The sequence below is a fragment of the Phragmites australis genome, chromosome 5 (assembly GCF_958298935.1).
Source record: "Phragmites australis chromosome 5, lpPhrAust1.1, whole genome shotgun sequence".
NCBI lineage: Eukaryota > Viridiplantae > Streptophyta > Magnoliopsida > Poales > Poaceae > Phragmites > Phragmites australis.
Window position 1 is genome coordinate 9,879,345 of NC_084925.1, and position 12,915 is coordinate 9,892,259.

At 43.4% G+C, this 12,915-nt stretch overlaps 1 protein-coding gene across 1 annotated transcript; it reads right to left on the minus strand.

Annotated features, from left to right (window-relative positions):
* Nucleotides 1–2,434: 2,434 nt before the first annotated feature.
* LOC133918723 (ubiquitin C-terminal hydrolase 15-like) lies at nucleotides 2,435–12,701 on the minus strand. Its single transcript, XM_062362743.1, has 15 exons — nucleotides 12,406–12,701; nucleotides 10,406–10,506; nucleotides 9,608–10,009; nucleotides 8,693–9,080; nucleotides 8,215–8,605; nucleotides 7,975–8,129; nucleotides 7,798–7,886; nucleotides 6,271–6,356; nucleotides 6,013–6,175; nucleotides 5,049–5,172; nucleotides 4,662–4,819; nucleotides 4,480–4,564; nucleotides 4,153–4,365; nucleotides 3,690–3,751; nucleotides 2,435–3,363 (listed from the first exon to the last, which is right to left on the minus strand). Exons 3-15 carry the CDS (start codon nucleotides 9,928–9,930, stop codon nucleotides 2,670–2,672), a joined length of 2,931 nt encoding a protein of 976 aa, XP_062218727.1. The 5' UTR covers nucleotides 9,931–10,009; nucleotides 10,406–10,506; nucleotides 12,406–12,701; the 3' UTR covers nucleotides 2,435–2,669.
* Nucleotides 12,702–12,915: the final 214 nt, after the last annotated feature.

Here is a 12,915-nt window from a genome sequence, read left to right on the forward strand (position 1 = left end):
CATAACAAGTGAGACAAATCCTCAATTTGGGGGCGAGATGAGCGGATACCTTGAATGCATGAATGAACAAGGTGGCGATGGTGACCTGCGCTGGCTCCCGCGGAGCTCCTACTTCGTCGCCTCCCTCGCTTGCTTCGCGGCGTCGAGCTCTGATGTGGCCGAGTCAGCAGCAGCGCGCAGGTCAGCGAGGCATGGCTCTAGCCGACGAAAACGAAGAAGCCTGGATTCTCATACCGCTCCCCAAAATCGAGAGTAGGAGGATCGGCGGCGCCCACGCGTGATGGCCAGGAGGGGGTTTGGCGACGCTGGATTCAGGAACCAGATGACACCCACTAGTGGGGACGAAGATGAACAGGGAGCCCGCAGGGTGCCGCCTTCCGCCACATCCACCCCGTCTCCGCCTTCCCCTACGAGCGCTCATGCATGGGGCCAAGGAGAGGAAGAGATGTCGTGAGTCCTAGGCTAGGCCCAAGAAGCGGAGGAGGGGAGGGGGTGTCAGCGTAGCAGGCGGCGAGGCAGAGGCGTGGCCGGGAGATGCAACACGGGGAGGAAGGGAGGAGGAGGCAGTCGTGGTGGCCGAGGGAGGTGCGCGTGGGGAGGAAGGGCACGAGCGTGGTTGGGCGGAGGTAGCAGGGCGGCACGGTGCGAGGGAGGGAGATTGAAACGTGGGGGGGGGGGGCTCGGGTGGAACAAATGTAGGACACGGGGAGGACCCACCTGTCAGCGCCGAACAGAGGGAGTGGAGGGGGAGGGTAGGACAGGACGTGGAGACAGACCGCGGGAAGGAAACACTATATATTTTTTAAGTAGTAGAGATAGAGATATGGTCTAATCTATATTGGGACTACTGAAGTAAACATGCATGTTTACTCAACAATTACGAGCACAAATGCTAGCCAACTCAACCATGTATTGGAGCCTCAAACTTGCAAGATAAATAAATCAAAGAGTAGGCACAGGACGATTTCCTGTTAATCAGTTATAAGAAGTAAACCAACTTAAATTTTCACCTCAGTTTCAAGTCACCTGATCGCCTTTTCTTTCCACATGCAAAGAAAAAAAAATCAAAACTTGACATCTAATTCAGATTTATACTTGTGATCGACGACAAAGGTCGAGCAGGTAGGACTTAATCAGGGCGCACTTAGCTTTATCAAGAACAACACCAAGAAGATATATTTTTCGCTTTGAACGCCAGGCTCCGGCCGGTTCATCAGATGCGAGGACAAGAACAGCTTTCAGAACTACTCGTTAGAGAGATTCTTGGAACAATTGCACTTTTGTGTTGCTGCATGATGGAAGAAATATGGCCATGCAGGCGAAGAACATGGCGTCGTCGCTGTCCAACACGTCGTTGTGGCACGCCGACGAGCCCGACGGAGGCACGAACCCGGCCTCTATCGGCAGCATCGCCAAGGACGCCCGCTCGCCGAAGCCGCCGTCCTTCCCTCCTCTCCGGCTCATCGACGTTGCCGTCGGCTGCTTGCCCTCGTCGTTCTTCGCCGCCGTGGAGGCGCCGTTAGAACTGGGTGGCGACCGTGGCAGCGTCCCAGCATTAATGGCTTGGGAGTTAAGAGTGATCAGGAGCAGAGCGCATGGCTCGTGACCGGTGGACTCTGGGTGGGAGCGAGATAAATCAAGGTGGGAGAGGACCGTTTGGTACAGTCCAAATTCTTTGGGAGAAGTGACAAGGTTCCTTTTACATCACTACTGGCATCATGTATTCCTGTCAATATTTTCCCAACGGCAATTGCCATTTTTGGGGGGCATGTTTCATGCTCGGATAGGGATTGAGGAAACTCAATCCAATCTGAAATCCTAATGGTTCAGTTCAAATTTCAAATCCATATATCATAGAAAATACTGGAGCAATATCCCTCTGAGTGGTGTATGAATGCCACAGGCAATGCACAGTTACTGTCAGTACCAAAGGCAATGCCAGGTTGGGAAAGCCAGGTAGCCTGGAACAAAGCCAGCAGACCAATCAATCTGCAAAATTTGCAGCAACCTCAGGGAAACGGAATCCAGGACCCTAATATCATAATCATGTAAGAAGTGATACAACTGTCGGATTCAGGTTATTTATTTGGTTCAGAATTCAGAACTAAAGCAACAACAATAGCTACCTCGGACCGACTTCTTAACATCACTTTTAGGTAGAACAATCAATCAGCTAATCGCCTGAAAATAGGAAATGCAGGATGCATAATCTCGCATACACAGTCCGGTGCACATCAGATGGTTTCAATGTGTTCTACTTTGAGAGTGGCATATAAGTTTTTTGAAAAAAACTTCATATATTTTACCAAACACATGCCCCTGGAGTTCAAAGCAGCGCAACTGTAATGCAAAGCTTTCTCCACCTTTCTGTGGGGAAGGAAGGCTAGAATGTTGAAAAGTGAGTAAACAGAACCTTCATAAATGCTGGACTGGCTTCGCTTGAACAATGCCTGGCACAGCCTATCACTATTCTATAAAATTTCACCTGCCATGCTAAGCATATAGACAGAATCTAATTGCTGCGCTACATTGAATCACTCGACTACCCCTAGGATTATGCAACTAAAATTTAATATGCCTCACCTAAAATAAAAGAACATGAGGCGGTATTAATAGCAGTGCTAACCGCAGCTGCCGAGCACCAGCTAGAGCTATGAAATGTAAACCGATTACATTTGGCAAAATCCAGATGTTTGAACAAAACCATCTCTACTAAGGGGATACCGATCATACACGCCTCGCTGATGTGCCAAAGAAAGAGGTTCAGCTGAAGATGCACATATCCTATCTGGGTATCTTCCTCTATGTACATTGCCGTGAGGGTCGGTCGGCATGGAAGAATCCGAGACAAGGCCTGTGCTCTCAGAAAAGTACCTTGTTTGTGGACTAGAAGGCGAGAACCTTGTACATGAGCCGAAATTGCCAGGAGGATGGTCTGGAGCATAACACGGCCCAAATATAGAGGAAATTGGGTCAAGACCAGCATTGTCTCCATAATCCGCAACACTGAATGAATCTCTGGTGCTTTCTGTGGTAAATGAGGATTCATCAGAGCTGGTAAACAGCGACCATTCACTTGATGTAGCTTCTGAGAAGTCTGTGCTAACTGAGTCTGCAAAGGCATCATCAGCATGATGGAAATTTCTTGATCTCAACTCTGCATGCTGATCTTGCATGTAGCCTTCCTGCTCAGGTCTAAAATCATAAATACCATATGTTTGATCATTGGCAGAAAAGAGTAACTCTGTCTGCTTGCGCTCTTGTTTAGAGCCCTTGGAGGATTTTGATGTATGACGCTTTACAGATGTTGGAACAGGCAATAGCCCCTTCTCAATGTATATCCTTGGTGGTCGAGGAAAAGACCTGAATAAGGTTTTACAAATATGAGTGCTGCAGAGTGAAGGCAAAGAAATACTCTGAATGACAGTTTAGGTTCAGCGCATACTCCCTCCAGTAAAAAATATTTGGCGTTTTGGACATGACACAATCTCCAATGTGGACCTTTGACCACTATTTTCTACTAGAATACATTTATAAAATCCAATAAATTTATGATGTTATGAAAGTATTTTTCAAGACAAATCTACACATATGATTTTCAAGTCAAAGTTTTAAAGGTTTGACCGAACCTTGTCCAAAACATCAAGTATTTGTGACTGCAGGGAGTATCACATATTGGATGTACCTACCTCAAGTAGAAAAGCATATATGCACCTTCTGACATAACTTGATTCACTGATACAACCTGGACCTGCATACAGAACAAAATAAATTATTACATTGTCCCATACATTTGTCAAGTTTTTTCTTTTAGTATTTCATTTAAATGATGCTATAAAAAGTGCCTACAAAGGAAAAGGTCATGCTAATAAAATGTGAAATCAATGGTCATCGCAAAGTACTCTGGTGCAAACAGAATGAAATGCATAAATGAATGATTATATATTTATGTGCACCGAAGAATAGGTTAAGAAAAATTTTATTGGGGGACAGAATATATATAATCAGTTGGGCATCTCTCATGGTATGTTTGCTACCTATATAATACATACATAATCTACAAATGTAATTCGATGAGTCCAGTGTAACTTCTGGCAATCCATGTATAGGTGACAGCCTACTTCAAGGAATGCGCTTTGTTGAAAAACATACCTCCGAGTCATCAATTCTCAACCATGTACCCTGCATATCCTTGACATATGATATGTAATGCCCAGAGAATGATGTGTTTTCTGTATCCACATGTACAACCACGGCATACAAGAAATAAAGAGGGGGGTTATCACCAGACCCAGTCACAAAAGGAACCATGTCCAACATGTCAGGAAAAGTGACACATTTGTTGATCTTGCCGTATTTTCCTGTCTGAAGTAATAAAAAAAATTAGTTCTTTCATCCAAAGATTCAGGTAGTAGGCAACTGTAGACAGTTATCACGAACAAATCAATATTGCATAAAATCCAATAAAAAAATAATTACCTGAAACCTTTTTAGAACAACAGTTAATATGTTCGGCACCTCATGCACACTCAATTGTTTCCTAGCTTTGACATAAGCAGAACACCTGCATTAAAAAATCATAATTTTAAGAGACTTTAATTTGTTGTAGTCCAATTGAAATGATGGGTAACAAGATTGTTAGTTGCCGGTTGCAACACTACCTTCCGCATTTATACATATTCTCTCCATCTAAATCTTCAGGAGCAGTGAATTGTGTCAAAGCATCTTGCAAGGACTCCACCCAGCCATGAATCTCCAAGGTAAGATCCATTATATTCTCATACCTTTCAGACTCGTGATAGCATCTGAGGCACTTAACCTTGTTTCATAAACAAAATCAATTAGTATATGATAGATCAACATGGTGCCTAAGCATGACAAACCAACAATGGAAGAGAAAACGTTTTCTTTTATTACAAATGGGGGAAAATATATTCACAACAAAAGTGCATGGTTACAACTTCAGTACATGAATACACAAACTGGCAACCTTTTCCAAAATATCAAAAAAGCAACCCCAACCAGAAGTCTGTGATTTATTAAATTACCTTGGATTTAAGACGGCCACCAAACATCTGTTGTATCAGTGTTGTTTCCTGCAAACTTGGTTCAACATGCTTCTCACCACCTAGCCCATCCAAGCATGCTGCTTGCATAGACATCACAAGATGCCTGGTGGTGTTCAAATCAAGGCACATTGTCAACAAAATAAACATATATAGATGCTTTTTCAAATTTTAAAAATTCAATTACTGTTTTTGCCCTCTCTCTTCTAAATCCTTCATACAGAGTAAAACATATTAGAGAATGGGAATATAAGATACATCAGTGAACGCCTTTTGATTTTTGAATGTTCGTAGGATATCAGTGCATTGTGTTTCCAAGCTTTGGGAAACGCCAATCAATTATTCACTAGGACAACATTGTATCTTGTGAAGCAAGTTACTAGCTAGTTATGGATTTCTGTTAGAGCAAAAGGCAGTAATTATGTTATATGACCACAGGCCACCACATATCTTATGTCATAGATTCCTATACCATGCTGATTTACCTTGAAATCATATTTTCCCGATAAACTATGTATGGTACGTTAAGCCCGATTACCACACAAAACAGAAGATATTATAAATAGTAAAATAACAAGACCAAAAGAATACAACATAAATTTCTTTCAAGAAAGTCAAGCAAGTTCATCAACTTCTACAAAATCGATTATGTTTAGATCAGAAAGGTTTTTTCAGACCAAATCTCAGTCATTTCGAAATTTCACATTCCATACCCCAAAATAAACACCTTGAAACCTGCTTTTGGAGTTTTGGTCAATAAAATGTGCTTCTCTAGCAATTTTTTGAGAAAATAATGTGATATTACTCAAGCAATAATGTGGAGTAGAAGTTTTGACTGGGCACTAATACTCCTGAAATGTAGAGGCCACTTTATCATTACTATAAGTAAATCAATCGCAAGCAACCAAAAAAGGGAACTAAAACTAGCATGTAACAGTTACAGCACCTTAAAAACTCATGAGCGTCTTCCTGAGTTCCGCCACCCACGCGACATCCAATATTCCTCAGATTCGAAAGAATTCTACTTGGAGATAACGGTCCACCACTTTCACGTAAAGTGGAAGCATATTGCTCAAGTTCACACATAAGGCACCAATTCTTTGAGCAACCTAAAAGAAGATAGTAACTTAAGTATTGAGAACAGAAACGCAAATTACACAACATTATTGAAGGGGAAAAAAGAACTGTAAGATTTTGGTATTACAGTCTTTAGAATGTAATCTCAGAAGCAGGTAGACCATCAGTGGCTTTGTGCACATGAGGCATTGTAGAACAGCATTAGCATAGCAGCTGCAAAAGAAAGGAGATAATCAGGAAAAACAGCTGATTAACCAAGTAAATGTTGAATAGCATAAGCTTCCTAGGTATGCGCGCTGTACTTAAATTTTGAAACAGAGGGAGCACATAACATGAATCACTCCATATAACTCAATCATACTATGTCTCCTTGACAAAGGTCCTCGTCACACTCTGGAGAATCACAACATTACAGGGCAGCAGCTCAGTGTGAGCAGTGCTATGCCGGGCATGTCAAAGCGCTAAATGCATGTCAAATTATTTCTTCAACAGGCAACAAACATGCAGCTGCATGGCCTGATATACCTTGGTATATGCCCAGTACCAGTACCTTATATTGCCTCCATACAGAAGCTATACCTTCTCTCTGATGAGGAAGACAGATGACAGGTCTGACCAAACGCTGTTCTGATTAACATGGACAATTAATCATGCATTTTTTTGTTCTGGTGAACATCAATACCAGCTACGCTTGAGAGAAACATCAATATTGTTTGAAACTTTAATGCACACAGGTGTTTCAGCATTTTGGGGAAGATGATGCATTGTGTCGTGTCCTGCGTCCATTAATCTAATCCAAAGCAGATTCCTAGTCAGGAACATTCTGAACCACAAAGAGATGAGTAGGGGCACACCTACCACTGCAACCCTAATTTAGTCTCTACTTATATAATGCCTCCTTATTCTAACTCTTAATTTAATTGGACTCCTCTCCCTGGATTGCTAGCATACTCTAGCCAACACGACCTGGACACCATATGCACAAACTGACAGTCTGACACCACCTGTGCAACTCTCCATAGTCAACATTGAGACATGGAAAAATAACGGAGCATGTGTTCAGTGCAACCCTTATGTACAGCTGCAGTTACGGTTCTGAACACAAAAAACCTCCATTTTTCCTTGTTTGTACTTGAATTTGATGGTTTAATATCAGGCCTTACCCTTTTCAATCAAGGATGGTTCAAATGGCATGATGGCTTGAATACTACCTTCTGTTGTACATCATGTGAACAGAAGTACAAAGTATATGTTTTCTTTTAGGCAAGCAGTAAACCATCAGAAAGTACCCTTAGCATAAGGTCATAATTCATAATACTACTGTCGTAAAGTTTATGGCACGGTACTAAAACATTTTGTAATTGATTATTTCATGTTATGTAAATCTATCATAACTATGCAATGATCAGTTTGGATGGTCTGACATCTGGAGATCTGGATATGTAAAGAACATAAAGAGCAGCTCTTCTAAAGATAAAGCTTAGAGCATTCAAGGAACAAAGTGTAGTGAACTAATGCTAGGTTCTTAAATTGTGGTATGGGGTGCATTTACACTTTTTTACAGAAATTTAACAAGTGTCTCATATTGATAAAAGTACACAATAGTAACAAAAGTAGGGAAGCATGACCAATCCACGTAAACAATATTCAATACCTGTTTCCACAATTGAAAAGACCTCTAGGAGAAATGCCCCGTACTTCATACTGAAAAAACTTGACAAGATCCTCATACGGGAACAATACCTGAAGTACCATTTTTTAAGAAAACCTTCACTTCATACAGAAATTGCAAAGAAATTACAATAATCGATTCATCATAGTGATTCCAAACCTTATTCCTCTTCTTATCATTGATCAATCCCACAAGGCTGGTTTTGAGAAACTTTGAGGGCTTCTTCAAAATTTCAACCTTGGATGCTCCCAACTTTGAGATTCCATTGCATCCTTGTGGATTGTTGCTTGTTGAAATATTTGTGTGGGTAGATCCTAGACAATGCAGTAACTATATGAGATAAAAGAGAGCATCTTAAGATAAAACTAACGCATTTTATCAGAAGACTCGTTTACTAACTTTGGTCATTTTTGTTGCAAGGATTCTTTTCATGGCCATCATTTTGATACGATGTAGACACCCTCTCCTGTGTTTTTTCTGATGAAGCCACCCTATCTTCTGGGTATGGAGGCATCTTATGCAACACATTTCCTTTCCCGTTAGTTCTTCCAGACGAGAAACTCCTTTGTAGTGGCTCAGTGGTAGAAGGATATGTCCCATCACAAGAACTGATCATATCAGAAGTTAAATAGACACCCATGTCAGGTTCATAAACCGTGATACTTGGTTTTGGTCGTTTTCTTGTTTCAGGAGCACAAATGCTAGGTTGTTGTGCGGTGTTTTTGACAGGATAAGTTACATCACAATTACCACTCTTTGCATCTGAACAACCAAAATTATTGTTTGACACCTGCAATCATAAGTTAAAGAATTGAATTATTTAAGACAAACCTGTAGGTTGAAGAACAAGTTAATTGTAAGCGTTTGCCTAAACTACCTTGTTTACTGATAAAATCTCAGAAGACCGGGTTTCTTCATCAACACTGTAATTGTTCCTTTCACAAGAAACACCAACAGCACCATGTTCGCTCATATGAAGACTTTGATTTGATTTATTCATGTTGATTCTGTCTATCGGAAATGGATCAGTATCTAGATTGTAGCCATCAGTTGTCGGAAAGGATGGCTCTGATAAAGTATCGAAGTTCATGTCATGCAAGTGAATGTCACCACCCGGAAGAGGTGAATTTAAGCTACTCAAGAAGGGCATATGTTCAGAAGCCTCAGTTGCAGGTCCACCAGAGCTGCTAACACCACTAACATGCCATGGCTGGCATGTTTCCTTATGTCCTTGCCGCCAATGTATTATTTGACACTTTCCAGAGCTACAGAACATTCAAATGACATTATGATGTGTCCTCAACAAAAGGGGCAAGTTAAAGTTTACAGTAATTGTGACACGCAGAAGAGAGACCACATGGTAAGGAAAAGAAATCATGGTGCATGAACAAACTGAATCAATCAACCGCAAAGAATATCCTCTTATTATGCCATCAAGAAAGACCTTCTATTTGTGTTGCTCCTTCTAATCATGTGCTACATACACTGTGCTGACAAGGTGCTTAATCGTAGGAACTTACTAGGTGCACTTAACATCTTGACCAGTTAGAACAAGCATATCAGGTCAAATTTAATATAATCAATCAGCAAGTTTAATCCTACTTATTAATGCTAATAGAAAATACAGAATCAGGAAGGGCTAATGCTATGCTGTACAATAATAAACAAGTAAAAGAGGAAAACTTCCTAAACCCCATTACTTAAATAAATAATCAATCAACGGCACATGATAAGTAAGATTCAAACACTTAGCTAAATTGTTCTTTCAAGCACCAAAGAAGAGTAAGCTTACCAGTATCTAACAGACTTGCATCTGGAGCAGCGAGTCTTTGCAGGGGCATGGCAAGTAGCACATTCATGGTATTCATGTCTTACTGAAGGTGCAGGTCTCAAATAAGGCATGGTTCTCAAAGAAGGTCCTGGCGATATAACATCTGGACACGCCATTGTTTCCGCTCTAAAGGCGTCACCTGCAGCTCGCTGCGCAAGCACACTTACCCTTGCCTTCTTACTTACAGCATCATGCCATCTCCCAAGAAGAAAATAGGCTAGCACAGGAAGTACAATGAAGACAATAAAGAGAGCAGGAACATCAGCTTCCCTTGGTTGGAGCATGTCCCTAACAGAATACTGATATCCAGCTCCAGAAGTTCTCTACTTCAGCTCGGAAAAACATTCCAGATTGCTTACTGACCTACAAGAAAGAGGATATAATAAATGTAAGCCTACAAATTACGCGATCACAAATGGAAGAAAACAAGAAAACTCTTAAGCCTCCAACGATTTTAGGTCCTCAGCCAGGCTTAAGATTCTTCACTAAACAGCTAATTGCAGTTTAATTTTATGAACAGTAGAAGCTTGGGGCTTTCAGTACAAAGTTCACTTAATCTTATATGATGATCTCAGAAGTTCCTACCTGTTCGGTCATAGCTTCAGCTTACAAACCCAAAGGCTGAAGCTAGGTCAAACAGACCCTTAACTTCCTACTTCGAAATTCTAAAGTAGATGAATATAATATGAAAGTATAAACTCCACACAAGTACAACACACTATTGATGCAAATAAATGCTTTCCCTAAATGGTTAATTACCTGAAAATGCTAAGCCCAGAAAACCAAACCAAACTCGCTGTATGGCTTACACGACCACTGTAATATCCCAATGTTCTCCCATGGATCAAGAACTGGACTACCTGAAAGGGCATCGAGAGTGATAGAGTTAATTTTCTTTGTTGTTTATGCAATGTGTTTGGGCAAAATAATAGAAGGGTAAATTTCTTCCGTGCCATTATAAACTAGTCCATTTCGAAAAATGCCACTACAAATGGAGATATCGGGCTTGTGCCATTATAATTTTACGCTGGTTCAAAACATGCCATTTTGTACCCCTCCAACACCTTTAGACCCACTTGCAGGTTATCGTATTTCCGTATAGACCAAAATACCCCTCCCAACACTCCAACCTATCTATGCGCCCTCCGACCGCCGCGGATGTCGACGCGCCGCTGCCCTCCCCTACCGCCGTCGGGGAGACGTCCGCACTGCTCGATGCCTGGGCCCACGGCGGCGCCCTCCGCCCCCCTGACTGGCGCTCCTGCGCCGCTGTCCTCACCTCCCCCAAGAAGACCACGGTCGCGGAGCAGGGTGCGCAGGCCGTTCGCTGCTTTAGCTTCGATCTCGTGGCCAACCACACGCCATCCGACGGAGGAGCCGCGGACATTGACCAATTCTCTGCTAGCTGCTACTTCTGCTCTCTCTCTCTCTCTCTCTCTCTCTAACCATCTACATTTTTTTGGGGCTTTCGCCATTTGCATTTCTTTTGAGAAAGCAAGCAAGCACGGAAACGCTCCAATCCATCCACCCAGGAAGCATATCTCCCTCCCGCTCCTTTTTCCCTCCCCTCTCACAACGCAGCTCATCACCAAGAGGCGAGCCGCCGCCGCCGGGGTACGCTGGGGATAACAGGCTGATGAGAGGTTCATCCATCTCCCTATTGGATCCTCTAACCTCTCTCAGTCTAGTAGAGCGAAGATCTGGTCTTCCGGACGTGGATTGGTTTGTTCTTTTGCTCGTAAGTGAGTGAGTAATCCTAGTGTTCTTGGAATCTTGGATGGATTCCCTTGTTTTGTGAGCTGCTCTTGTCCTTAGTCAGATCCAAATCTTTTTCTTTCTCTACCTCCGTTCTAGTTTCTTGTGGATTGTCTGCTCCGCAACCGTGGTCTTCTTGGGGAGGTGACAGCGGCGCGAGCGTGCCAATTGGCGGGGTGGAGGGCACCGCCGCAGGCGCGGAGGTGGCACGGCCCCAGGCATCGAGCTGCGCATCCCCCCGTCGCTCCAGGGCTCGACACGCCGGTGGCGGTGAGGGAGGGCGGCGATGCCTACATCCACGGCGGCTTGAGGGCATAGAGAGGTTGGAGTGTTGGGAGGGGCATTTCAGTCTATACGGAAATACAATAGCCTGCAAGTGGGTCCAAAGGCGTCGGAGGGGTACAAAATGGCATGTTTTGAACCAGCGCAAAATTATAATGGCACTAGCCTGACTTTATAGTGGTATTTTTCGAAACGGGCTAATTTATAATGGCACGGAAGAAACTTACCCATAATAGAAATAGGTCCTAAAATGTGTCTGGGGCTCTGGGCTCTTATCCAACATCCACGTCCCCTTCAAAATACCCTAGTGTTCATATGCAATCGTTGGCACAACAGCTTCCGAGTATGAGATCGATGCAAACACCTGTAAACCTACACCTTGGAAAATCGACAGAGGAAAGAACACCTAGAAGCTCACAGGAACAAAGCTCAAAAATGAGAAATTTCTCACACAACGACCAGCCTAATCTCAAAATGAGAACCCTAGAAGCTCCCAGATCCCCAGCATGCCACCACAGGAAAGACGCCCACCGAAAAAATCCCGAACCCACCGACACAAACGTCTGCGAAAAAAAAAAAAGAACAATCCCACGGACGGATTCCATTGGTTCCCAGCAAAGGACGCGCGCAAGAAGTGGCCTCACCCCCCCCCCCAACCTAAAAATTCGATTTTGCGCAGCGAAAACAAGAGGGAACCGAGCCCAATCGATTCTAGGGTTTACCAAGCACGGAAATGCCACACTCCTGGTGGATCTCCAGCGGGGGTGGCGGGCAGCGGTTTCCGGGGGAGATCGAGGCCGAGAGACGGGGCAGCGGCACCTGCGGCGGTGGCGGAGGGGGGGGGGTGGGGGTTGGGAATCGGGAGTGGTGGTAGCACTGGGGCTCGCTCAGTCGCTGGCTACTGTGCTCTCTGCTGCTGCTGTGCTCGATCGGGGTGTGTGAATTTGCTACACTCAGCTCGGCTGCTTGGCTCCGAAGAGGAAAATGCGTATCCGAGGGGCTGCAGCTATTTTTCCTGACCGTGCGATGAGTGGATAGACGGTGCAGATAAAAGAGATGTTTTTTTCTTCTGCCGGATTTGATCGGCAGTTGTACATGGGCCATGTCTGCGGGGTGTCTAATTCGCACTCACGTTAGTAGGCTTGCTCGTGTACAATTTCGGACAGTAACACGACAATCGTGCATGTTAGCTAGTCTTATTCTTTCTAAATAATCAGGCTAGAGTCTATGTG

Coding starts and splice junctions, on each gene's coding strand:
- LOC133918723 (XM_062362743.1), bottom strand. CDS start 9,930: ATGCTCCAACCAAGGGAAGCTGATGTTCCTGCTCTCTTTATTGTCTTC. Junction 6,357..7,797: donor CTTTTCAATTGTGGAAACAG/GTATTGAATATT, acceptor TTTCTTTTGCAG/CTGCTATGCTAATGCTGTTC. Junction 4,820..5,048: donor GTGGCCGTCTTAAATCCAAG/GTAATTTAATAA, acceptor TTATGAAACAAG/GTTAAGTGCCTCAGATGCTA.